We start from the raw sequence: 26189 nt of genomic DNA, 5'->3' as shown, positions 1-26189 counted from the left end.
CAGTCGTAAATGCCATATTATGAGATTTATCAACTGGCTCTAGTGCCTTAAAAATACGAGAATCCTTTAGCACTAGTAAAGAAAACCAAATATATAAATATAATTACTTAATTATTTATTTTAAATTAATTTAATTTATACCTAAAATAATTAAATTTTTAAATAATTATTTATTTTAAGTTAATTTAATTTACATTTAAAATAATTAAATTTCTTAAATATTTATTTATTGTAAATTAATTTAATTTACATTTAAAATAATTAAATTTCTTGAATATTTATTTATTTTAAATTAATTTATTTTACATTTAAAATAATTAAATTTTTTAAATAATTATTTATTTTAAATTAAATTAAATTTTACATTTCAAATAATTAAATTATAATAATTATTAAAAATATATGTGAGTAGATCAGCTGTACCTTATCGAAATTTCTTGTTAAACTTACATCAGAAAATATTTTCATGATTTTTATAGTTTTCTTAATTCTTCTTCTCCTTTTCTCTTACTTGGTCTTTCCCATTTTATAATGCGTTTGTTTTTTTTTCTTGGTTATATTTACACAAAAATATTCTTTAAGCCTTTGATGCTCCTTTTGGTAAATAGAAATCGCATTTGAAGCTTCTCTTTTTGGTGGTAAATAATTATAATTAGTTATTCACTCTATGCGGTTCCCTTTGGTTGCCAATTGTGTTTTTTTTTTTCTAAGAAAAGAAAGCAGCCAAAGAAATATTTTCTACCCATCAGGGTGCATTCTCTTATTCTTTTCTGTAATTACTGTTCTGCTTTATTTGCCTCAAAAGTGCATGCCATTTCCCTTTTCTTTACTTTGCTTTACTTTTCTCTCTTGAAGGTTCCCCACTTGCCAAGTTCCTTGGTATTTTTTTGTTACACATTCCATATAAATATAAAGAATCAATCTGCCTCTTTGGGAGATTTAAGAGCATGTACGGAATTATGCATAATTTATGGAGCTTATTTCTTTATGGTTTAGCCTCTGGACTCGAGACAGCTGTTAGATGCGCTCCAATGGCTACTCCTATGGCTTGCCTCCGTTGCTTCCTCTCTCCAAGTCTAAAAGTCTTCCTTTCGACTTCTTTCCCCCTGCTTCCCTGCCGCCCTCCCCACGACGCTTTTTTTTCCCCCTCGAGGACTAGGCACAGCTTATTTCAGTTGGTTTCTTTCCGTTCGTTTCTTTTGATTAATGAATCTTTTTCGGTGTGGCCTTCAGTAGGGGAAGTCTATGGACTTCAGGGAGCAGCAGTAGCAGCCCAGCTGCATTTTGCCTCAATTTGTCAGCGACGGAACAGCCGATTATGGGAGGGTCTCTTCTCTCGTTTATGCACAAAGACCGCCGCTCAGCACTTCAGCCCAGAGAAGTCTCATTAGGATTTCCCACATTTCCCCCACTTCCACTCAATTTCCCCTACCATACCTACCCCATTGGCCACACCCCCTTCCACTCGAGTTTCCTTTGCTGCTTGGTTTTTTTTTTTTTTGCGTACAATTTCCATTTGGTGTTGGTATTTTTTTTTTGCGCGCTTTTTTCACGCATTTTTTTTTTTTGGCGCCTGACAAAATTTTTGTACACTTTTGACATTTTTCAGCGTAATGAAAAGCAATAACATTTTTATAATATCCTGCCACTCCTGGCTGCCAGCTCCCACCCGAGGCAGTCATTCAAATATTTGCTCCAATGATTCGATTCGTTATTCATTTGTATTGTTTTCTTTTGAATAAACGAATGCTCGCATGACAGCAGAGTGGGCAGAGGCAGATAGAGAGGAAGTGAGAGTGGTGCGAGATGGAAAAGGGATGGGTGGAAATCTGCAAATGAATCGCTCTATTATGGTGTTGTCCCCTGATGTCCTGTTCTGTTCTGTTCTGTGCTGTCCTGTTCAACTACAAACGATGCGATTTTTTATCGACTGTCATTTATTTATTATTTATTTGATATGTTTCGAGCTGGTTTTTGTTGTTGGTTTCACTCCCTGATTCGCTTGCTCGCTCTCCACATCGTTCATCCTTTTTTTTTTTGCTTGTTTTTTTTTTCGTTGTTGTTTGTTGTTGTTGGCTGTTGCTGGTGGTTTGGAATTTATGCTCAATAATTTAATAGGACATCAGTTTTATGGCTTTGCTGCGGGTTACGCAATGAACAGAAGAGAACAACGGGGTCACATGGCCACCACAGCCCCAGCCACACCCACAGCCACAGCCTTCACTCTGCTGCATGGCCTACGCACTAGCATCAAATTTTATGACTGAAGCTGTAGCCGGAGCCAGCAATGCCAATTTGTGAAACGCAATCAAACAAATAAACAAAACAAAACACACACAAATACACCGAAAAAAAAGATACAGCAGAAAAGGGGAGGAGGCGAAGAAGAAGGGGTGGTGTGCCTCTTGCCAGAGAGAGAGAGATGAGGGATGTGACCCCTACGCAAGTTGTAAATTTCCGTAATTTACTTGATTGCCCTGGCAACTCTGGCCACCTGTCGTCCTCCTTTAGCCTCCCAGCCTCCAGTCTCGCGCCTCCATCATCATCGGCCTTGTTTCGACAATGGCACATAATCAACGAAATCGCACATATTAAAATTGTGAATGAACGAGTATTACGACCCTCTTGCCCTACCCCCACCCACACACGCACACATCTCGAGTCTACCCTCCCCACACACTGCAGAGGCACCTCCTCCAGGAAGTGCAGCGAAGATCTGCAAGGGGAATAAAATCTGCTATTTGGTTTGGGATTCTTCCTGGCAATGCATTGAGTTTGAGGCATATATTTTAAATATATAAGTGGAGTATTTCTTATATTAAAAATAAATATTTATATTAATTTTTAATATTTACATTAATTTTTAATATTTATTTTAATTTTTAATATTTATTTGAATTAATATGTTTTATTTAAATTTTTAATATTTATTTTAATTTTTAATATTTATTTTAATTTGTAACATTTACATTAATTTTTAATATTTAGTTAAATTTTTGACATTTATTTTAATTTTTAATATTTATTTGAATTTTTAATATTTCTTTGAATTTTTAATATTTATTTAAATTTGTTATATTTATTTTAATTATAATTAGATATAAAATTATATACCAATTGATTTCCACTAAGTGATATGATAAATATATTTTATTTACATTTATTTTATATTTAAATTAAATATAATTCCTAAAAATGGAATGTATTTTATTTATTTTATTTTATATATCCTAAAAATGGAATGTATTTGATTTATTTTAAAATGTTTTGTATTTAGTTTAAATGGTGGAATTATTAAAAATACTTTTCAATTACATTCATGCCTTAAATCAATGTCAATTCTATTTAATTTTAATATATTTTTATATTTAAGAAAAGGCCTTTAAATCCCTAAAAACTTTCGATAATATTTCACTTCTAACTGAAGTATTTTTTGGGGCAGAATTGGCAAACAATTCCAAGGACTTTTAGTGCTTTGTATAAATCCTAATCAGAACTCATATGGGCTGTGTAAAATGCTCTGCATAATTTCCATTGAAAGGGAAATTTAGAACAAGGAAAAGACCTTAACTCGCCACTGCGATCGGGCTAAAGATAAAGTACAGGCACCTTTTGGCACCTTGCCAGAGAGCGCTGATACGATCTACATATCCCACATTCCACATTCATATCTTTGGCAATAAACTCGCGTAAATTGGAAATGTAAGACACCCCGTGCCCCAGCCCACCACACCACACCACACCACACCACACCCCCCCACTGCCCATTGCATGGGATGGGCTTTTGCCATTGAGGCTAATATTTTTGTTTCGGGGCCGTTTGGCGCAGGCTCCAGCTCCAGCTCCAGTTCCAAATTCTCTCCCACTGATTACAAACACATAAACATTTAACTCAATTTGCATTTTCATAGGTTCTAAAAGAAACAAAGAAACAACAACAAGAACAGAGGAAGCAGTGGCAGCGGCAGCAGCAGCCCTGCCCCTCGTTCGAAATGAGAGCCAAAAGTGAAACAAAAAACTCAAACAAAAAGGGAAGAGCACGCCCCCGCACCGCAGCGCACCAACCGAATATGAGTGTTAAAGCGAAACAAACGGAAGCGGAAGCGGGCGCTTGCATTAGCGGAAGTTGTCTTACAAGCGACAGGAGGCAGCGGCCCCCCAAGGCCTGCTCCACGTGGTCTGAGGCTGTTTGTGTGGGTTATATTACGTATATAATTCGCGGAGAGAAGCTTCGATAGGTGATAGCGAGGGGGTGGGGGGGGTAGTGGGTAGCATAAGCTCATGTTCATGGGCACATTTCACGCCCCTTCTTTGTGCGGTTGATTTGGCAGCAGCAACAGCATACCACCCCCTCTAGGCCAGCTCTACTGGTAATCCCTTCTCCCCTCAGCTCTACTGGTGCTGCCTTCTCCCCCAGCTCCACTGGTCACTCCCCTCTCCATCACCGTCCACTGTCTCACACTCCCTGCTGCCCCTCCACGGCTGTCATATTCATAGCAACATTTAAACATGCGCGCAATTCGAAACGGAACCTTTGGCATCGGGCATTTACATTGATGGTGCGGTGGGGGGGTGGTGTATGCATGGGGTGTGTAACACGATTCGACTGGGTTTTGTAGTAGAAAATTTTGGTCAGAGTTTTCACTGATGCTTTAGGAGGATTTATGATGATTTTTTAAAAATGTTTTTGGAATCATAAAATTTAAAATAGAGGAGTGGAGAGGAGAATAATATTCTTAATGTCTCCTATGATTTTATTTTGATTTATTTTTGTTGGGCTTTAACTTTGATTGCTTCCCATAACTCAATTTAATTTATTTTAATTAATTAATTAAATGAATTTTCGTAGCTTAATTTCCGCTTTATGGTTCACCTTTCCCATTCCCCATTTGTTTCGAGCCTCCTTCCCGATTACAGGGTATCCCTGATAGATGGAGCCTGCCTTGCACCTACGGCACTTGGAATCCTCTGACATGTTTTTTGAGTAAAAGTTTACTTACTTTTTGGTTGGGCGGGGTGGGGTGTGGTGGGGTGTGGTGGGGGGTGTTGCTCGACATTGTCTTCGGGGCTCCCTTTGACACGTGCGTGCTCATCCCCCTACCCCCTGCCCGACTCGCACCTTTATTTATGATGTTCATTTGCAGAGCTTAGCATAACTGCCACACACACACACACACAGAGCGCAGGCAGAGCGTAGCCAGAGAGTGAGAGTGAGAGTCAGCGGTGGAGTGGGCAGAGGGAGCCTCTGCTCATAACTCAGACACAAACCAAAAGAGGGCAGGCGCAGGCCATGGCATGGGGGCCACCTGGCTAGGGGTTTGTCTCCCTCTCTCTGTGTCTCAGCTATGTTTGGCGTCAGGTAGTGCTATAAAAAGAAGTTACAATGCCACAAAAGAAGAACGGGGGCGGTTGAGCGGGGGGAGGGTTGGAACTCCTAAACAAAAGGAAAATTGTCTTTGGTGGTGGTGGTGACGGGGAGGGGCGCGAGGTGGGCTGTCGTCCTTCTGTCATCGCCTTCTAAATTATGTCACGTAATTAAGCTGCATTAATGTGATAGTCTATTGTCATCTCTTTTGCTCTCACTGTCGCTAGCTGTCTCGCTCTCTCCTGCTCTCCTGCTCTCCTTGCTCTCCTTCTCTCCTTCTCTCCTGCTCTCCTGCTCGCTGTGTAGCCCCCTAGGGAATGGGTATATATACATATATTTGTATGGCCAGGCATTTAATTAAAATATGCTCATGTCTAATAGCCCTAGACCCTGAATGCCACATGCCCCCCATGCCCCACATGCCCCACCCACGCCCCACCATGCCAGCTGGCATCACAGGCATCATCTATGGCGCATTATACGCACCTATTTATGTATCCAATTCATTGCATTCATAACCACGCTGCTCAGAAACAACGCGCCTGCGAAATTTTCCATTTAAATTTTAACCAAATTATTCGAAAATGCAACAACAAACAGGCCGCAAATTGCCAAAGCGGCGCAGCAGATTCAACAAAAATTGCTCTACAAAAATGGCCAATTAAACTGCCAATCGCGTGAGCCAAAACAAACCAAAAAAAAAAAAAAACAAACAAAAACAAAAACCAAAACCAAAGCAGAAGCCGCCGCGGGGGCAAATGAAACGAACCAGAAAAAAACCCAAAGCCAATTTTCTAATTCGAATTGCATTTAATGCATTGCCAAATGGCAGAGCAAACACCCCCCACCCACCACACCCGGAACAAAACAGACAAACAAATCAGAACACCCGAAAAAACAGAAACGAAATGAAGAGCCAGCAAGCAAACAAATAAATAAACAGAGCGAGCAGCCAGCAGCCAGCAGCCAGCAGCGAAACAAAAGGCCTCTCTCTAATGCAAAATTTAAAACAATCAAAGGACACGCGAAAATTGTCTCCCCCCTCATTCTCTCTCGCTACAGCTGCTGGTGCAGCGTCACGCTGTTATTGTTTCCAGTTACCATACCAAAAGTTGTTGTTGCTGTTGCATGTTGTTTGTAGCATATGCCAACAAAAGTGTCCACAAGTCACAAAACTGTCAGCCGCATTCGCATACAGCAGAGGCAGCAGCAGTAGCAGCAGCAGTAGAGAGAGGCAGCGGCTGCGAGTGTTGGAGGCATTTGTGCGTATGTGTGATTTGACATTGCGTATACGTCGCACACACACACACACACAATGTAAGCAAAAAAGAGAGAGGAAGGAGCGAGCAAGGCATAGGAGAGCTTCAAACGAGTACAAATGCTTGGCATACCCTGTAGATCCCAGTACAGATCCTCAGCTGGAATATGCCAACACTTTTAATCCAGAATATTCCTTGAAGTTTCAAGAAATTATTCCCCATAGCGATGCAACCTTTGAATGCCAGAACTGTGATCAAATGGAAACATTTTTTGATGTAAATTTAATTTATTATAATATTTATTATCTACTTTATCTTAATCTTAATCTATATATCTATTTAATATTTTTGGCTAGTTATTTGAACTGTTTCCTTTAAAACCTGAGCATCTACGTTGCCCACAAACATATAGAAAATGCCTTGAAATGTGAGCTAGAAATGTTTTATTGCTTATTAACCCGCCAAACAGCATACCCGTCAACAGTTGCTGGGCCTGAAAAAAGTCTATTATATAATTAGACACGTGATGGGCAGCAGCAGCAGCAGCACTGCGGGGTCTGCCTTCAACACTTTCGCTATTCGAACAGACAGATATAATTTGTTGTTTTTGTTGTTTTTTAATTTTCCAGGACATACGCTCTATTTATAGCGACCTCCATCAACCGCAAGCGGCAATCGACTTCTTCCGGCTGTTTTTATTCCCATTAATTATGTTCTATTTTCGCTTGACGTTTGGTTATTTATAATGCCTGGAAAAAAAAACATTGTAGCATTCGACACGCATTCAGGCAAACGCCAGAGGGCTGGCGAGAGGGGTAAATATATTGATTTTAATTGAGAGAGAGAGAGCAAAACCCCCGCGGGGGGGCCAAAGAAATTGCATTAAAAGGTGGAGTAATCAATTCCTATGGACTATCTCCCGCTCTGTGTTTGCAGCAGAGATTATTTGATATTTACAGCATCCCTCGAGGGTTTTTGCATTTATCATACATATACCCAACGGCAGCTCAACAGCTCTTAGACTGCTTAGCGTTAATTTTTAGTCGATTTATTGTAATTTCTATTGGATTTTCAGTTGCTATAATCTTGGGGCATTGTTCCCCAAAAATTCGAATTGCCAAGAAATTTATTTATAATCACGTTTTCACATGAGAGGCGCTGAAAAGACAAAAGACCAAGGGTGGAGCACACACACACACACACACACACACAATAGATACTTCATTAACTACTTAGCCATGGCCGTAACCAACCTTTTAAGCAAAACTACTACACACACACACACACTCATGTACACATGTACATACATACTGACTAATTTGTATGGCACACACTCGCATGTAGTACTTATGGGCGGGGGTGGGGCGAGCGTAAACTAAACATTGAAATTAGTTTTTGAAAATGAAAACGAAACGAGACACGCACACAACACCAACACCAACACCCCTTTCTGCCCCATGTCTCTGGCTCTTTCTTTGTGTGTTGTCTTTCTCATTCTCGCTCTGTGTTGTTTTTTTTTTTTGGGTAGAGATGTTTGTGAGAATTTCGCTTGAAGTACAGCTGAGTCAACAAGCATGAAATCCTACACCATGAAGGCCATGAAGGCCAACAGAGACTGCTGCTTGCCCGCTCTTCACCGCTCTCTCTCCCACTCTTTTTACATGTATCTTGGCTTCTATTCGCCTTTCTTTTTTTTCTTTTTTTTTTTAACACGTCTTTTGCCTTCTTTTTACCACACTTTTTTTTTGGCCCTTTTCATGCACTGCCCCTCATTGTATTTGGTTTGGTTATACCTTGGCGTTTTTTTCGTTTAGTATTTTATTTTTTAGTTGCATATTTTTTGTTAAGTTTTTAAATTTAAATTTCCACATTTCTATATTTTTTTGTATTGTTGATTCGAAGAGAAAATTAAATGCGGCAAACATCAGACCAAAACTTCCACCTGAACGGCAGGCAGCAGCAGCAGCGAGGGGTGGGGTGGGCTGGGGCTGGGATGTGTCCTGTTATCCAGCAGTGTGGTGGGAGGGGGGGTCTATCCAAACAGGACGCCCTGCAGCTGTTTATTTGTCAGACTCTAAATGATTTTTAATAGCGCAATTGAAAGAGTCGCCAAGTCGAGACTCAAGACTCGAGGAGTCACTGGCCCCCGCAGGGGCTGCTACGTGGAGGGGGGGGATGGTTTGGGTTTGGGTTTTTCTCTGTTTGCCCTTGAATATGAAATGGGAAAACTCAATGGGCGCTGGGCGCAAACAAACAGAAACAGAGAAATGAGGGAGAAACAACAAGAGTCCGTGGAAGCAGCAGGGCATGTCCCCCAGCAGACGATGGGCAACACACCTCAGGGTTGGCAGCGTCAGGTAGCCGTCGTCGCATTGTTTTGCAGACATCTCTCTCTCTCGAGTGGTTCCAGAGTCCTCTATCTCTCATTCCCCATTCCCCATTGCCCATTCCATGCCCGCAGCAGCAGCAGCATCATCATCCACATCCAAGATACATATATAAAATTCCCCGCCTTGCAGAGCTGGGCGGGTGGGCAGGCGGCATCGTTTGCCGATAAACGATGTCACGATTAAAGCTGTACAAATGTTATTTTTATGCGAGGTAGATACATCATAAAAATTCAATTAAATTCATGTGCGAAAATTAATGTGGGAATAATTATGAAAAATAATTTTTATTGGCGAGAGAGAGAGAGAGAGAGCAAGAGCGAGGAATATTTGCACAAAAAAAGAGGCGGTTGGAATGTTTATAAAAAGAGTGAAAGAGCGGAATGTTTGCACATACTATAATGCATAATGATGTGCTTTTGATTATGCTATCGAATATCGAAAAAAAAGACTAGGAAATTAATGAGTCAAGATATAACGAGATGCAATATTTGGAGCTGTAAGAGCCGACACAAAGCGATGTAGATATAGCTTCTGTGCCAGCCCAAAAGTAGGCAATTAAAAGCGTATTGCTGCAGTATTCGAAAGACCAGGTGTTCAAAGAGCCAAAGCGACAATTGTTTGATTTATTTTAGCAGTAAAATTAATTAATTTATAAATTTCCAATAATAAATTGTGATTAAAATCTAATTTCCATCATTTAACAATTTTAGGCAATAATAAAAATACAACTTATCTGTAATTAACTGCTTTATATTTCATTGTATTTTGGGGTGGCTTTAGGCCGTAGATAAAGTATCCAATATCTTGATTGGATGATGGTCTACTCCCATTACACGTCATATCCATTAAGAGCTCTTAGGCAGGCCATCGCCTTGCCGCGGGCACTTTTCCGCACTCTCTAATGAGCTTTGATGAGCGATGGGAGGAGCATTGTGATTGCGACAGGGCCCGACAGTACACCCTAAGTACCGCCGCTAAGCGAATGAATGATGAATGAATTTCAATTGATTTTGGCCTGCATTTTGGGCGTGCGAACGCATCAAAGAATTAAATCTACGAAAGGCAGAGAGTGGCGCAGCAGTGAGGCAGAGAAATTGGCGCTCAGGATTAAGACGCATTGCGACAATCAGCAGCAGAAAATGAAAGACGTTTCGGCAGCGGCAGCAGCTGCTTTGATGGATTGATTGATGCTCCAGGCCACATTTTGATTGACAAGTCGCGCGTGGCGGGGGGTGGCAGGGGCATTGTGGGTGCGTCACAGTCACAGTCAAAGTTGAATGGAATGATGAAGTCCTACACCGTCTAGACGGCAAAACCTAAGGCTAAGGCTAAGGCTAAGGCTAATGGTACATGCAACACAATCATACCAATGAGTGTTGTGTGTTGCACGATTTAGGGGACGGGACTCTTGCATTGTCAGCGCAGCAAAGTGGCTTGTTTGAACACCGCTAAGTGCTGCAAAGGCCCACAAATAAGACTTTGGCTTTTGGTCTTTGCCTTTCATGGCATGGCACACCGACAGCAGACAACAAATAGACTTGGCCATCACTAGACAAACACAGCACACAGAGAGAGAGAGGGGAGAGGGAGAGTGAGAGTGCAATGCTGGTGTCTTGAGGGGGTGGAGTATAAATGGAAGACAGCTTATATGTCAGTCAGTCAGAGACATGTGAAAAAGGAAATAAAAAGGAAAGGAAATGAAATAAAAAGGAAAGGAAATAAAAAGGAAAGGAAATAAAGCATAGGCAAAGGCAACGGCCAATCAAAATGCAGATGGTATTAAAATATGTGGCTAATATCCAATAATTAATATCAGACATATCAAATTGGATACTGGTATATATACACATATATACGCGTATCAGCTGGAGCTGATTTTTGCATTCAAATCAAAACAGAGTCGCTGTTAACCAACTATTAGGCATTCAAATTACATATATTAATTTTGTTCCCAATTTAATTATTTAATTATAAACCATTAAGTCGACTTTTATCGTTGCGTCGTTAAATTGCAGCTTAAAAAAAAAAGGAAATAAGGAATAAAGTTTCAGATTTAAAGTTTTTTGTTTTCAAAATATAAGAAATTCGAGCAATTCTTCAAATTCGCGTATTTTTGGACAAATGTACTAAATTTTAAATCACTATATAAAATGTACTAAAATTAAGATCACTGTCTAAAATGTACTAAAATTTAGATCAATAACTAAAATGTACAACATGGTCTAAATGTGAAACATGTTGACCGTAGAGCAGCTTACGCCTACTGTGTAATTTTGCACATGCACTAAATTTTATTTATTAATTAATTTATTTATTTTTAATTATTTATTATTTATTTTATTTATTTATTAAAATTAAAATATTAAAATTAATTGTATGGAGCGCTGGCATTGGGGCTTTCGGCCCATAGTGCAAATTATAAACGCTCTAAACGTAACTTAGGACTTAAAAATAATAATACAAAAGATAAATTGATTGAAGACATATTCAATGGATATTCATTACTTAATCATTATAAAATGCTGAATAAACCAATTCAAAATTAATCTTATCTTTAGGTAATACCACAAAAGTATGCATACATAGGAGTGGGTACACATAGACTTCTCTCTCTGAAGTAGATCCGTCAAAACAAAAAAGCAAAATCGAAACAATGTTAAGACATATCCCAGACTCCCGCTGCTTGGTGTTTAATTAAATGTTTGATTAACTGCTTGTTAAATTCACAATAATCTTCAGGTAATTGCACAGATAATTGTTTAATTTTCTTGAACGAGGAATCTCTGCAGATTATGGCCTGAAAATGTAAAGTGAAATTCCCAATCAGAAATCACCCCAAAAGCAGAGCAGAGCAGGGCAAAGGCTTTTTCGTTGATTGCATACGAGAGACGAGAGCGAATCAAAGGGATGACGAACTTCACCGTAAAGTGACTTCCATTCCATGAGAATGTGCTGGGGAGAAGATGTAAAATGCTGGATAAATGCCACACCGCCCCCGCCCCCCCCCCCCAAAAAAAATAATCGTATTATACGAACATCCTCTGGACTGATGCGGCGGATGGACACACACACACACACACTCGTAGATAGACTCGTTGGGCGATGCGCCCGTCGGTTGTTTGTGGCAAAGACAAACACAATCTCACATCAAATAGCGGGCGGCGAGCCACCAAAAAACGAGAGAAAAAAAAAGAAAATAAAAATGATATAAAAAAGAAGGGGTGGGGGGGTAAAAAGGCAAGAAAAATAAATAATAAGAGCAAGGGGAATGCAGAGAATGCAGGACAAGCAGCGAAAGGCAGCTGTGCAAACAGCAAAATGAGTGAACGTAAGGGGAGGAGGGTATGGGGAAAAGCCCTTGCGGCAATTACCACATGGTCTGGTCTGCTCTGGTCTGGTCGAAAAGCCCATGCCCACCGTCCCCCTGTAATGACAGCCAAAGTGTTAAAAAAGCGCTTTAAAGCGCCACAACAAACACAAAAAAATAAAAAAAGGGAAGAAAGGAGATGGATATGTAGTTGAAGGAGCAGCAGTAGGAGCAGGAGCAGCAGAAGGCGCAGCAGAAGGAGCAGCAGAAGGCGCAGCAGAAGGAGCAGCAGAAAGCGTAACAAAGCCAATCCAAAGGAATGTTCGCTCCCCCCCCGAAAAAGCAGAGCCGATGACAAGCCGTAAATGGGACATGGGACTACGGTTTACGGTTTACGGAATGGGTATTAGTGGTGGCGGCGTCGGCGGCGGCCTTTGGAGACGTCAGCCGAACACTTGTTAAGTCATACGCTCGATTCGGCAGCAAGGCGGCAAAAGTGGTGGCAAAGAGGCTGTCGGGGGGGGAGGGGCGCACAATCTTCGGCGGCCCATCTCTGCTCCATTGCGTTTCAAGTGTTAATTTGACATCCCTGCGGCATAAGCCACAACCCAACCCACTCCATGAGGGGTGGGCAGTGGGGTTTTAGGTGTGTGATATGTGCACTTCCATTGTCCATTGGCATCCTTAGATGGAGGAGAAGAGGCCAGAGACAACAATACAAAGAACACAGAGACAGAGACACAGAGACAGAGAGGCAGAGGCAGAAGTTGATTCAACTTGAGAGTCGAGAGTGCTGATTCTTTTGGCTCAAATGCCGCTCCCTGCTGGCCCAAAGGGCAGCTTCCCCTTGCCCACGTTTTCAAATGTGTCTCTCCTCATCCTGTGCTCTGTGCTCTGTGTGTGTGTGTGTTTTGAAGTAGTTTAAAAGCTTCGAATTCTCCCTATCCGATACCCGAGAACATGTCCTCACCGAGGCACATCGCTTTGGACATTCGCTGTGTGTGGAGTCAGTCACAGACAAGAGTTTTGGGGGGGTGGGGTGGACTCTAATTGGGTAATATAATATATACTTTATTGAAGATTATTGTGATAATTGGTTCTGGTTTGGTTCCAACACACAACAAGTGTGGTTGCACGGGCTCTCGATTCTCGATTCTCGATTGTGTTGGCCGCCTATCGGATCGAGAGGGCTGCACATGATAAGAAATCGATTGCTGTGGGGTTGCATTGTTTTCCATCTATTGATTGAATCAGATTTGGTGGGTTTGGTATCTCTATGGAATTTACAGAGTAATAGTAATATATAATAATAATCGATGCTCAGTGCTCTAAATAAAATAAATTTGTATCATTGATTTGTTCGATGATGAAATCAAATTTCGAATATTATCGATACTTCGTCGATACTGTTATGCTCATACTGCTTTTTACCACTATTTTTAGCAGCAGTTTATCGGAAATCGGAAGTATCGACTAGTTATCGATTTTTACTTGTTTTTACTTGTATTTAATTTGAAAAATTAATTAATTAATTCAAAATAAAAAATTATTCGCGATAATTTTTTGGAACTGAAAATTATTTGGAATTAGTTTTCATATATAATAATTTTTTTTTAGCACTTGCTGCAAAACTCCAAATTTGTCAGTAGCTTTTTTTAGTTGATGAAAAATTAAAAAAAAAACCAATTGATTATTATAGATAAATTGTTTAAAAATATAGCAAATGAATGTTTTAAATTAAGATTTTGTTTGCTCAGTCAATCGATTTTCATTAGTAAATCGCCATAAATGGACTGTCCATGTACCAAGTATCAGCGAAGCTAAATGACAGTGATTGATGGCCGCTGATAGTCCGTTTGTCAGCATAGCTAATCGATTCATCACACACAGACACACAGCCAGACACACACATTATGCAATATTTTTAGGCTACATTAATGCCAAAAATACAATATACAATGTTGTTGTATATTGTATGACAGACAGCAACAGCAGCAGCAGCAGCACAGAGATCCAAAAAACGAACAAACCCCTGACAAAACCAAAACCAAAAGCTCAGACAGAAATCCCCGCAAGGCTTTTTCACGGGAGGGGTTTGTTGTCAGCTTTAAGTCTTGAATGACAATGCATTTACCTGCTCTCATATTCCCAACCTGCCTCCCATACTCTCTCTCTCTAACCCTCAGAGAGAGTGAGTGAGTGAGAGAGAGATGACTCTTTAAGCTGTCGTCGCCATTGGCATCGAAATCGACATCAACGTCAACAAGGGGGCATCGGGGCATCGGTCTCATGACAAACGTTTGTCAAAATTCTTTAAATTGAATTTCAATGGATTTTTCTTTCGCCTGTCAACGGAGGCAAACACAATGCCACACAGACACAGAGTAGAGAGCGCGGGAGAACGGGGTTAAGGGCTAAAAGGTCAGAGGTTACAAGGGTTAGGCAGCTGCTACACAGAACCTCCCGCCCATCCACCCATCCACCTGACATTCAAGCCGTCACACAAAAAGATCTCTCACGCAAAAGTCCAGTCCAAATGGGTTAAAACCTACGCCGAGAATACACTGCAAGAAAACAGTGCTGCATATACATATATATTAAATATACATAAAATAATAGCAGAATTTATGTACCAATTTATGTATTTAGCTAACACAAAAATAAACTCATTTGTGCAGCGTTTCGTGTGTGTTCCAGTGCAGCCCACAATCCACAATAAATATGTACTGATGTATGTATGTATGATATGTACATATATGTATGTATACAAAAAAAAAAAAAAAATAGCCCAAGCTGCGTGTGCCTTAGTGGTTTAGGCGTCCGCCACGTATGCGCCAGGCCAGCTTGATATCTTTTGGTTGGATGTTCTCATGACGGCCGAGCTGCGAGCAAAAAAGTGCCTCCTCAAACAAGCCAGTGGGATCATTTTCATAGGCATGCTGCAAGTGCGAATATGCTCGGTAAATACACACAGGGTAGTGAGTGAGAGAGAGATGAAGATTTTTCTTACATGCACGAGCTCAATGGCGGCAGCTTCGAATGGTTTATGCTGCTGTTGCAACAAGCCCTTGTCAGCCCAGTTGCGTGGCAGCTGTTTGCCTTTGCGTGCATCCATTTTCGTAGTACGAAACTATTTTTCAACTCAAACAAACAAACAAATCGAAACGTTACGACACAGCTTATACGACACAGAAATACTTTCGCCTGCTTTGACTGCTAGAGATTGCCAGACTCCAATCGAGTTGCGTCTCAGCTAGATCAAGCAGAGCAGTCCACACAGTTTCATTGATCCAATTGTAGCTATCCTTCCTGCTTCATTTTTATATGGTATGTAATTAATGATTCTTTCAGTTGGTGGCTGGCAACTGCCTCTGGCCTGCTTCTGCATAGTATTATTGCCAAGCGCTTGGACTCGAACTCAGATTCGGTCAAAGGTTGGCGGTGGCTGCTGCTGCTGCTGCTGCTACACCTCGGTAGTTGTTCTGTTTGTGGTTCCCTGGGTTCCTTGGGTTCTCTGGGGTTCTCTGTGGGTATCTGGGGTTGTCTGGGTTCCCTGTGTTCCCATGGTTTCCCTTGGTTTCACTGGGGTTCCCTGTGCTCCCTGTGCTCTCTGCGTTCCCTGTGTTGTTTTGTTGTTCCTCTCTGTCTCTCTCTCTCTCGCTGTTGATGTTGGCTCTTGGGCGATTATTGTTTTGCATAATGGACAACACTTTGTAGTGCATTAGCGCGTAATTGATTGAATTGAAATTCCAGTTTTCAGTTTTTAGTTTATAGCAAAAACCACACACACACACACGCACACACACACGCACACACACACGCACACACAGATACTTTTTACACACATGTACGCATACGTGCATGTATTTGGAGTCACGGGGCAGCCATTTTTCGTTTATGGCACAGCCCAACAGTCCCTCACTCGCTCTCGCTCGCTCGCTCGTGTATGTGAGTCGCATGGCAAAACATCGAGACTTGGTTAGCGAGCAACAGACCAACAGACCAACAGTGAAAGCAGCAGTCATGGAATTTAAAGTATGTGAACAACACCAGAGAGGAAGAGCAGCTCGAGGGAGAGAGCGGCAGAAAGTAGAGCAGCAGCCAGGAGGCAGCAGGCAGAAGGCAGGGCAGGGCAGGGCATGGCATCGGCAACAAAGCGTTAACATTAAACGCCGCTGCCGCTGCCACTGCCACTGCCGCTGCCACTGCCACTGCCGCTGCCTGTGTACCTCGCTCTCTCTCCCCCTCTCTCTTGTTGCTTTTGACGGCTTTAGTGGTCGGCTAAAATGTCAAAGGCAAAAGCCGGCAACTAAGTGAAAAAAGCACACCCCACCCCCCCGCACCCCACCCCAACGAACGCCCACAATACGGATACGGATACTCTGCTATGTGCAGCCTACTTTTTTGGCCACAGCCTTGACTCGATTGAGGCTGTGTGTGGGGGTGTGGGTGGGGGTGGGGTGGGGTCTGAACATGCCACAAGATTCACAAGATTTAAATTCCAACTATATTGACATATAGAAGATCCCATTCCAGTGAGGCAAATAAACCCAATACAAGATGTACCCCATGCCCACACAGAGCTCTTTCTTATGTTCCATATTCCATATAAATTTCGTTGGATATTTTATAAAATTAAGCACAATTTTCCTGGCACAATATTAATTATTAATATCGGTTTTTTTTGTTGCGAATAAATGCCAGCAAAAATGCCACTAAAGCCCTAAAAAATAAAACAAAAATTAAAAAAAAAAAAAAAAACTTTCGCGCAATATATCTTGAGGCTACTGCCATTAGATCGACTTGCATTAATTATCTTATAAAGGTTCATACAATTCTCAGTTTAGCCAATGAATCTTTTTGAATATAGGCACTGCAAATGTCGAAAAATAAGTTATGACAGTCTAAGAAGTCACGCATTGGCGAATTTTTGGAATTTTAAAAATAGTTTTAAAATATATTTTAAATAAAAAATATGATTATTTGATCTGCACAATCAGACCTACAGCCCACTTGCCCTTATGTGCATAATATATTAAAAATTTTGCATTTACAATTTTACGTGTGAATATCCGAAGTATCTGTCAGAATTGTGGCTCAGATCAGCCAAAGCTCATACAAAAAGGAAAATTTATACTCAAATTTGATTGTGGTTTCAGCTTTAAGCTAACAAAATTGCCAAACATCAAAGAACGTTAAATTTTACTCTTAGCAAAAAAAAAAAAAAACACAACACCAAACGTTGCCCAACTTTTCAGTTAAAATTTTATTCTAAATGGTTTGTGCATTTTGATTTTATTTGATTTGATTTGATTTCGTGTTTTTTCTTACATTTATTTTTCCACTCATATTTTGTGGGATTCGCTCTGTGTGAAGTGGCAGTCAGATGCCAACAAATCGCCGCAAATTAACCGCACAGACAGTCCGACAGGCAGACACGGGACAAGGTGAATTGCTTAAGTAATTAAATGCTTCAGTTATGAGGTTCATATATCTCTCAGATACAGATACAGCACGGCACGGCACGGCATGGCACTTAAGTAATGCCAGATGGCAGCATAAAAATCACAGTCAGAGCTGCAAAAGATGAAAATGAATAAATAAATAAACTTCACAACAATTTCCACTTGGCCAGAGATTGAAAATCGATGGATGTGGTTAAGCGAATGAGCGTGGATGGGGCAGGGGGATGCAATGAAAGGGTAGGCGGAAGGCGGAAGGGAAAGTGAAAGTGAAAGCCAGAGGGGAGAACTGTCATCAAATTCTGAATATTTAATCAGTTCATCATTTCCGCTTTAGTTGAAAGATAAACCAAGAGTGGCGATAGGGAAGAGGGAGTGGCAGTGGGAGACAAAAGCTTTTCCCATGACTAAAAATAAATAATTAAGCTAATTTCTCTCTCTCTGTCTCTCTCTCTGTCTCTGTCTCTCTCTCTCTGTGTCTGCCATGCATGCATCTGCTTCGTGTGTGTGTGTGTGGAGGAGTATCTCTTAAAATGCCATCAAGTCAGGCAGGCAGGGAGGTAGTCAGGGTGGCAGTAGGTGAGGCAGGCGGGGTGTCAGTCAGTGAGGCAGTCAGGGTGGCAGGCGGGCAGGCAGCCGGGGAGTCAGGGAGTCTGCCAGATATCAAGCATATCCCATAACGCAATCGAGAGATCCGCTCCACAAACAAAACTCAATTAAAAATCCATTGATAAAGAGCGCAACTTGCCCCCCCACCGCTTCGCATCCGCACGAAAGGATACGACAGAAAATGGCAGCAATTATATTTTATAATATGAGTAAATATATATAACATGGCAACCAATACGGTGGAGGGGGGGGGAGGCGGCGGGCTAGGATTATCTATGGAGCCACGAAGCCATGGAAGAGCTTACACTGGCTTACCGCCAGCGCTCCCTGCCCCCTGTCCCTCCTCGTCTGTGTCTGTGTAGCAGCAGCAACTGCAGGCACTCCCCCCCATCCACTTTGCCCCACGGAAACATATGCTCGGATGTGGCATTATTTACTACTGAACAGATTGCTGCAGGATCGCAAACGCTCGCGATGCCATCGCCATATGGCCAACAGAATCAGTTTAGCAGTGTGGGGCGGTGGAGGGGCGGGTAGAGGAATATCTGTAAAGGAAAAACTTGATAATAATTAGATTGAAACGGAAATACAGTAGTTGTAGTGGTTGTAGTCCTGTTGGGTTGGGGCTTAGGGCGAGTCCTGGCAACCTTAAGCTCCCTCTCTCTCACTCTCTCCCCGACAGAAAAAAAATCTTTCTTCTTTGCTTCCATTCAAATTGAGCCGCTCAAACGTAGCTGCACTTACGCATTGCTCATTTGATGGATACTTATGTATTTACACTTCCAATTGGGGTTTATGGTGGCAGCTCAGCCTTTAGTTCTTTTATTATTTTGTATTTCAACTGAGTTGCAGGCCAGACGAGCATTTTCTTTGGTCTCTAACACATTTGCTATTTGCCATGCACAAATGTATCTGTATCGCATTGTGTTGTCCTGAGTGGCTGCAGAAATTCAGAAATATAACGTGGATTTAACTGCATGAAGAAATTATTCTGGCAGTCAATTCGGGCAGTGAAAATCCTGCAGATTTCTGTAGTACATTTATGCCCAGCAATTGTTCCGAATAAAAACACAAATAAAATAACTACAAATATAATCAATAATAATAAGAAAAATATTTATACAAAATTTGCAATGCCAAAGTCAAAGTCAAAGCAATTTCTGGCGTATTTTTTTTTTGCTACCTTGATTTCTCTGTGCAAAATTTCCCCCTTAATATTAATCTTTAATTTAAACGTAGCTCTAGCTTTATTCTGTGTGCCCCCACCAACCACCACCCACCACCCACACGCCTGTGCCATGTGGCGGCGGCCCTTCAAATGACCTGCCGACAAATTGCAGTGGCATTCGAAGTGTCGCCAGATGACGCTGCTAGCTGACAGAGAGTCGGCAACAGTCGCCGCCGCCTGTTGCCCTGGTGTGGCAAGTGATGCGTGTGGTGAATGTTGCCACGTTGCCACGATGCCACGATGCCATTGGACGCGAAGCTTCTGCTCCTGGCTGGCTTCTGGTTCCTGCTTATCGGGATTGGGGGTGGTGCCCGGTGCCCGGTCCAGCCACTGCCTCTTGTTGGCACCTCCTGGCTAACAGCCTACTCCCTGCCGCCGCCAGTTGCCACCTGCCTGCCTGCCTGCCTCCAGTTGCTGCCACCTGCCACTGCCACTGCCACTCGCTGCCTCGCTCTTGCCCTCTTGGCCACTTTTGCCATTGCAATGTCCAATGTCCGTTATGTCGGCTTTTATAGGCATCAGACATCCGAGCTGCCTGCTCACTGCTCACTGCTGCGGCTGCGGCTGCTGCTGCGGCTGCTGCTGTTGCTCTTTCGGCCCTTTTTCAACGCCGCAGCTGCAAATCATTTTAATGCGGTTACAGCCCAGGCAACCTTGCCCCTGCAACACCCAACGACCGACACCCACCACCACCAACCCCCCATCCACAACCGCATCATGTAAATAAAAATTATGAAAAGTTGTCGCGGGGCAGGCAGCGCGTGGCAAAAATCCACATAAGTATGCATTTAAAAATAATTTATGGCAAGCAAGAAGGAATGAGATGCAGAGAGGCAGAGACACAGAGAGGCAGAGAGGCAGAGAGGCATGTCCATGTCCGCCTTTAAGCGGACAGAGAGATCCGGCTGGAGCCCTGAATGGATGGATGGATGGATGGATGGATGGATGGATGGATAGATGGTTGGTTGGATGGTTGGTTGGTTGGATGGCAGGACAAAAGTGCGCTTAATGAGGCTCAACGCAACAACATGCCGCAAAACGGTGGGCGTTATGCCTGCCTACCCCATGGGCGTTAGCCCCTTGGACGTGCAGCCACACACAATCAAGAGACATGTATATGTACATATATATATATACAATTTCGTTTACCTTAAATATTCAAACCAACAAACAAACAAACTCAAACTTTAGCCACATAATTCCAATTGCTTTAAATATTTCTCGTACGTAAACCATTTTCTTTGAGTGTAGGCCAGATCAACGAGGCGTTTTTTTTTTTTTGTATTTGGGATTAATTAATGATGGCAAACCGCTGTGCCGCTCTGTGTCCGCTCAAGCTGTTTCGCTTTCCATGAAAAATGCGCATAAAATATGAGCATTAAAATATTTATAAAAATTTTCACCGACTGCACATGCATGCCCCGCGTCAGCCCCCCACCCCTCACCCACCCGCGAATCGGAAGTAACAGGCGAGAAGTAACATTAACTGTCATTGCAGTTTGTGGGCGGCTCTTTAAAAATATGGCCAACACTTTAAAGACAGACAGAGAGAGAGAGAGAGAGAGAGAGAGAGTGGGGCGAGCCCGTGCCAAAACTTGGCTCCAACCAGGGCATTATTAACAGGCAGCTCGGTATGTGTGTGTGTGTGTGTGCTGGCCCAGTACCCAGTGTGTGTGTGTGTGCGTTATGGCCTGGCCAACGTCCATGGCCTAAAGCCGCCAGCGTAGAAATTACATTACATTTTACAAGCGGCCTGGGAGGACCAACCCATAGCCGGAGCTGGAGCCAGGCCACCAGAACCCGGACCATGGCCAACAACATCAGTATACAGTGTGGGGCGGGGGGACTGGGAGTGGGTGTGGGTGTGGATGTGGGCGATATCCGCATGGCTATGGGCCCGAAACCACGAATGGCATATTGTTACGGCCCCAGCCGTACAGTTCACTTGAGTTCGGCGGAGTTCTGTTGCGAAGGATGCCAGCATAAAAATTTAAAATATTAACATAAATTTTTACAATGAGGCAACAATTTTTGGTCGACTCCAAGAGGGAGTGGAGTGCGCGTGGGGGTGGACGTGGGAGCAGTCGCCTTGTACTTTGATGCCTGGCACCGTGGCCCGTGTCCCGTGTCCTGCATGGTCGCTCCTGCATGGTGTTAAATATTTTGTAATAAGCACAATAAACCAAAGGCGAAACAAGTGTCTGGCACATTGCACAAAACGATGCAACGAAGACTGAAATACACTTTCAGCATTGGAGTAGATTTACATTTTTAAGCTAATATATTTTTTATCGAGCGTGAAAATTGTAAAAAGAAAATATTTTCACTTACATTTCGAAAGAAATGTGAAATAAAATAAATATAAAATATAAATAGCGTAATAGATAAATATATGTATATAAATTAAATATTATTTCTGTTATAAAAAATATGTATATTTCATATTTAAATTAAATTATAATATTATAATATATTATAATAATATTAAAATTATAATTAAATTAAATAAATTTTTCACAAATCGAATTAACATATTTTACTTGTTTTTAGGCGTTGTATATTTAGCTTGAATATTTATATTTATTTATTTTTATTTTTATTTTTATATTTATTAATTTTTTTTTTATTATTTTTTTTTTTATTTATTTTTTTTTATTTATATTATTTATATATTTTTTATTTATTTATTTATTTATGGTTTAAATTAAAATAAATTCTATTTAATTTCCTAAACTATTTATTTATTTAATAGCCGAATATATCATTTAAATATGGCTGTGTTTATGTTAATGCTATGCCATTTTTCTCTGAGTGTACTGCCTGCCAAAGGTTCCCTGAGTACATGCCCAAGACCCATACCAAAATCATTATAGCCATATCTTGAAGGGCATAACAAGCCGAAAAATTTATGCACATCGATGGGGGGAAAAGGTGGGAAAAGGAATGGCACAAAATCCGGGCATACCAATTGAGTATCTCTCCCGCTGGGCGCCCCCCCCACCGCACCCCCACCATCCGCTGGCGCTGGCGCTGGCTACTGCCTGATAATGGTTCAATTATTTTTCCGCCCTATTTAACTGCAAGTAAAACGGGTGACTGGGGCGAAGCAGGGGGTGAGGGGATTGCCTCGACTGACGTGAACCGCTCTCCGCTCCGCTCCGCTCTCTGGCTCTCTGGACAATGGGCAACCGACCTCAACGCTCCCCGGATATGTTGAACAATTTTCCGGCCATGGACAAGGAGACAGACGTGCAACACATATCCTTTCCCCGGCACCCCGCACCCCGCACCCCACTCTCCGCTCACCGCTTGTAGTTCCTCTTGGTTGTTCGGCTTTTCCAACCGCAAAAATTTGTCACACGTCATATGGCCACGCCCCAGTTTTGAGGGCATCGCCCCACCCCCCACCGCCTTTTCGTTACACGTTAGTCGTTAGAGGAGTGTTGCGGGGAGTGGTGTGTTGGGGAGGGGAAGGAACAAAAGCTCTTTATATGCGGGAGGGCATTGTCAGCTCGTTAAATGGTCCGACTCGACTCTCGTATGGATTGTGGAGTGTGAGAGCAAATCGTCATTGCTTCTCCGCTCCTCCGCATCCGCTTCACCCTCTTCATCTAATGGGTTCTTTTTCTGGCCCAAAGGCCAGAGTACTGGGTAAGGTGTGGGTTTTGTTTCCCCTGACTGGCTGTGACAGCAGGAAGTCCCATAATTGACCCTTCCAAAAATAATGCCACAGTGAAACGCTAACACAGAAACCTTTGGGAAACCCAGCAAGCCAGCAAATGTCTTGCCACATAGCTGTTCGATTAGCTGCTAAAGGGGAGAAATGAAACATATTTAGATCATTTCAAAAATATATATTATTTTTAGGGCAAGTTGAATAGAAATTTGGCAGAGGTCAGAATAAGCGAAGGCAAAATTTTATTTGGAAAAAAAAGAACTCATAGGAGAACTATGAGAATTAAGAGCTAAAAATATATGGCAGTAATAATAATAAATAGCTAGAAATTAGGATCATATGGATAATGGATAATGTAATAGCTCAAATATAAATAAAATAAAATAAATATAAATAATATAAATATATACAAAATATAATGAAATATAATAAATAATAATAATAAAATAAAAGAACTCAAATATAACTATAATAAAATAAATATATATAATATAAATATATAAAAAATAAAATAAAATATAATATAAAATACCATATATAAATTAATATGGTAAAGAAAATAAGAAGTAAAGTCATAATCTTTTAGATTTAATTGTTTTATTCATAGAAGCAAGTAACTATATAGAACTATGTCTATATCGACTTTTGAGGCAGTGAAGAAACTTTCTAGTTAATAAAAATATGTCCGAAAATGAGTATAGAATTAGCTGCAGAGATCAGTTTATGGGAGAGTATCAAAAAAGCATAATCATATTTGGCTTAGATTTTGTCGTATTTTTTTTTTGTGAAATTTCAGCAAGTAAGGAAAAATAACTCAGTGCCAATTCAAAAGACTCTTTGGACTACCAACCCATAAAAACAATATGCTGTCTTCTCTGCAAGGAGAAAGGAGTACAACAAGGAGCACAACAAGTGGAATCTGCTGGCTCACTGTATTTAAATTTCGTGTCATGGTAATTTTGACGTGCAGATTAAAATTAGAGCTTGCCTCAGTATCTGGCAGTCTTCGATTCTAGCAGCTTCCTTCCGGGCTTGGCAGGAGGTAGAAAGGAAGTAGTTAGGAGGGTAGAAAGGTAGGGTGGGTGGTAGGGTGGCAAGTAGGGTGGCAGGGAGGTGGGTGCTTCGTTTTCACAACTTGAACTAATTTTGTGAAAATTATTAATGATGTTGATGGCCAATTGAAGGCGTTGAATCGTGGCTGCAAAATGTCCAGGACACTCCAAGAACCTGACTGGGGCTTGGGTGCAAATGATTTTGCCAAGCGTCTAGGCATTTAACATTAATTAACATTAATATAGCCATCCACCACTTGAACTCGAACGAACCACTTGGCCAGCAGCAGCAGCCAGCAGCCTGAGCAGCAGCCAGCAGAGAGCTCAGAACCTTCTACAGGATACTGGATGGCCTCCAGTCCAGCCTGGCCTTTGGCCTGGGGGTTGCCCCGTCTCGCTGAACTTTAATAACTCAGTTAAACAGCTTATGGGGGCAATTTGAGGGGCCGCAAAGTGTTGGCGTCCGTCCGTCCGTTCGTTCGTCCGCCGTTCGTTCGCTGCTGGGTTCTGCTTGGAGCAGAAGTCCTTTCCGGTTGCCGTTGTCGTTTCCCGTGTGCACTTTTGAAATTCGGTTTGGCGGATACCGAAATTTAATTTCCTTTGTAGCATTTTTATTGCCATTTATTATTATGATTATTATGTAGTACTTTCTATATATGTATATATATATGTATGTACACTTCACTCGCGCCACCAACGGACAGCAGAAAGGACACACCAAAGGAGCGTAGCGTAGAGCAGAGCACAGGACTCACAGGACTGCTCTCTCGTTCTCTCTCTGCTTTTTTTTTTGTCTGCTCGTTATGGTTGGGTCATAAATTTGTTTGCTCACCGCCTCGCCTCGCCTTGCCCCGCCTTGCCTCATTGTGTGCCACAGCGGATGGGGTGCACGAGTATCGATGGGTCCATCGATGGATACTATGTCCATATCGATGGGGCTGGTCTCCCTGTCTCTCTCTCTCTCCCTGTCTCTCTCTCTGTGTGGATATGCAAACAACAATATTTGCGCAAATTGTTTGGGATGCTCCGGCCCCAGTCCTTTTGGTCCTTTTTGTGCAGGCTGTGTAGGATTTATGTTGCCCTGCCCCACTGTTGCTTCGCCTGATTATCGTCTGGTATTAAATGTCCAACTGCTTGTAAAACTATAAAATTTCATGATTTATCTGGCAAGGGACTCGCAAATTATGATGACACAGAGAAAAGAAAATGTAACAGACTCCCCATCGGCCAGCCCAACCCCCCCAAGAAAAAAACGGGACAGAGAAAGAGGGCTGGGGACCGGGAACCTTTTCTTTTATTTTTTATTTTTTTTTTGTGTGAAATCTGTTTGGGGTTTTTATCCCTTTTTTGGTGAAGGCTCATCGCTGGGGCGCTCTAAATTAAACCACAAATACTCGCAAGCATATGAATATTCCAGCTTCGGTTCCAGGGGACTTTTGTGGTAAATCCTTGAGCCTTGAGCCCCTGGGTAATAATTTCTCCTGCTCTTTTTTTTTATTCTTTTCCCTCTCTTACTCTCACTCACTCACTCTCTCTGTCTCTCTGTTTTCCTTTCAGGTCTTTTTGCGAGCGGACAAGCCCGGAAAAACTCTGAAAAACTGCAAAAAAAAAAAAAGCAAAACAAAACAAAAAAAAAAAGGAAAAGAAAGGAAACAAAGTTAAAGTCGGGTAAGTCTCTGAAGGAGCGGCTGTGGCGCCTCCTTTTGTGGCGGGTAGCACTATGGCCTGTAGCTCGATAATGAAGTTGAATGTGTTGACAAGTTTATTTGCTTAATTTTTGCCCGGCACGCCATTTTTGAGCTGCCAGTGACTCTATCGTGGGACCCACAAAAAGAGGCCGT

The 26189-nt window shown here is 41.7% G+C and overlaps 1 protein-coding gene and 1 long non-coding RNA gene across 2 annotated transcripts in view; one reads left to right on the top strand and one right to left on the bottom strand.

Moving 5' to 3' along the window:
- Positions 1-25939, top strand: part of LOC111065209 — a 72550-nt gene extending 46611 nt beyond the window's left edge. Inside the window, exon 3 of the long non-coding RNA XR_005968304.1 lies at positions 25906-25939. This is a non-coding gene — a long non-coding RNA (uncharacterized LOC111065209). The remainder of the gene's footprint in view (positions 1-25905) is intronic.
- Positions 15090-15510, bottom strand: LOC111065205 (histone H3.3-like type 1). The gene is made up of 2 exons (XM_022353246.2): positions 15332-15510; positions 15090-15260 (listed from the first exon to the last, which is right to left on the bottom strand). The coding sequence occupies exons 1-2, from the start codon at positions 15434-15436 to the stop codon at positions 15126-15128; spliced, it is 240 nt and encodes a 79-aa protein (XP_022208938.1). The 5' UTR covers positions 15437-15510; the 3' UTR covers positions 15090-15125.
- Positions 25940-26189: the final 250 nt, after the last annotated feature.

The sequence above is a fragment of the Drosophila obscura genome, unplaced genomic scaffold (assembly GCF_018151105.1).
Source record: "Drosophila obscura isolate BZ-5 IFL unplaced genomic scaffold, ASM1815110v1 contig_73, whole genome shotgun sequence".
NCBI lineage: Eukaryota > Metazoa > Arthropoda > Insecta > Diptera > Drosophilidae > Drosophila > Drosophila obscura.
This window is presented reverse-complemented; position numbering and strand designations above follow the sequence as displayed.

Bases quoted from the DNA above. Each gene is read 5' to 3' on its own strand.
- LOC111065205 (XM_022353246.2), bottom strand. From the start codon at position 15,436: ATGGATGCACGCAAAGGCAAACAGCTGCCACGCAACTGGGCTGACAAG. The intron at 15,261-15,331 runs GTAAGAAAAATC...TCGCACTTGCAG, and splicing joins CCGCCATTGAGCTCGTGCAT to CATGCCTATGAAAATGATCC.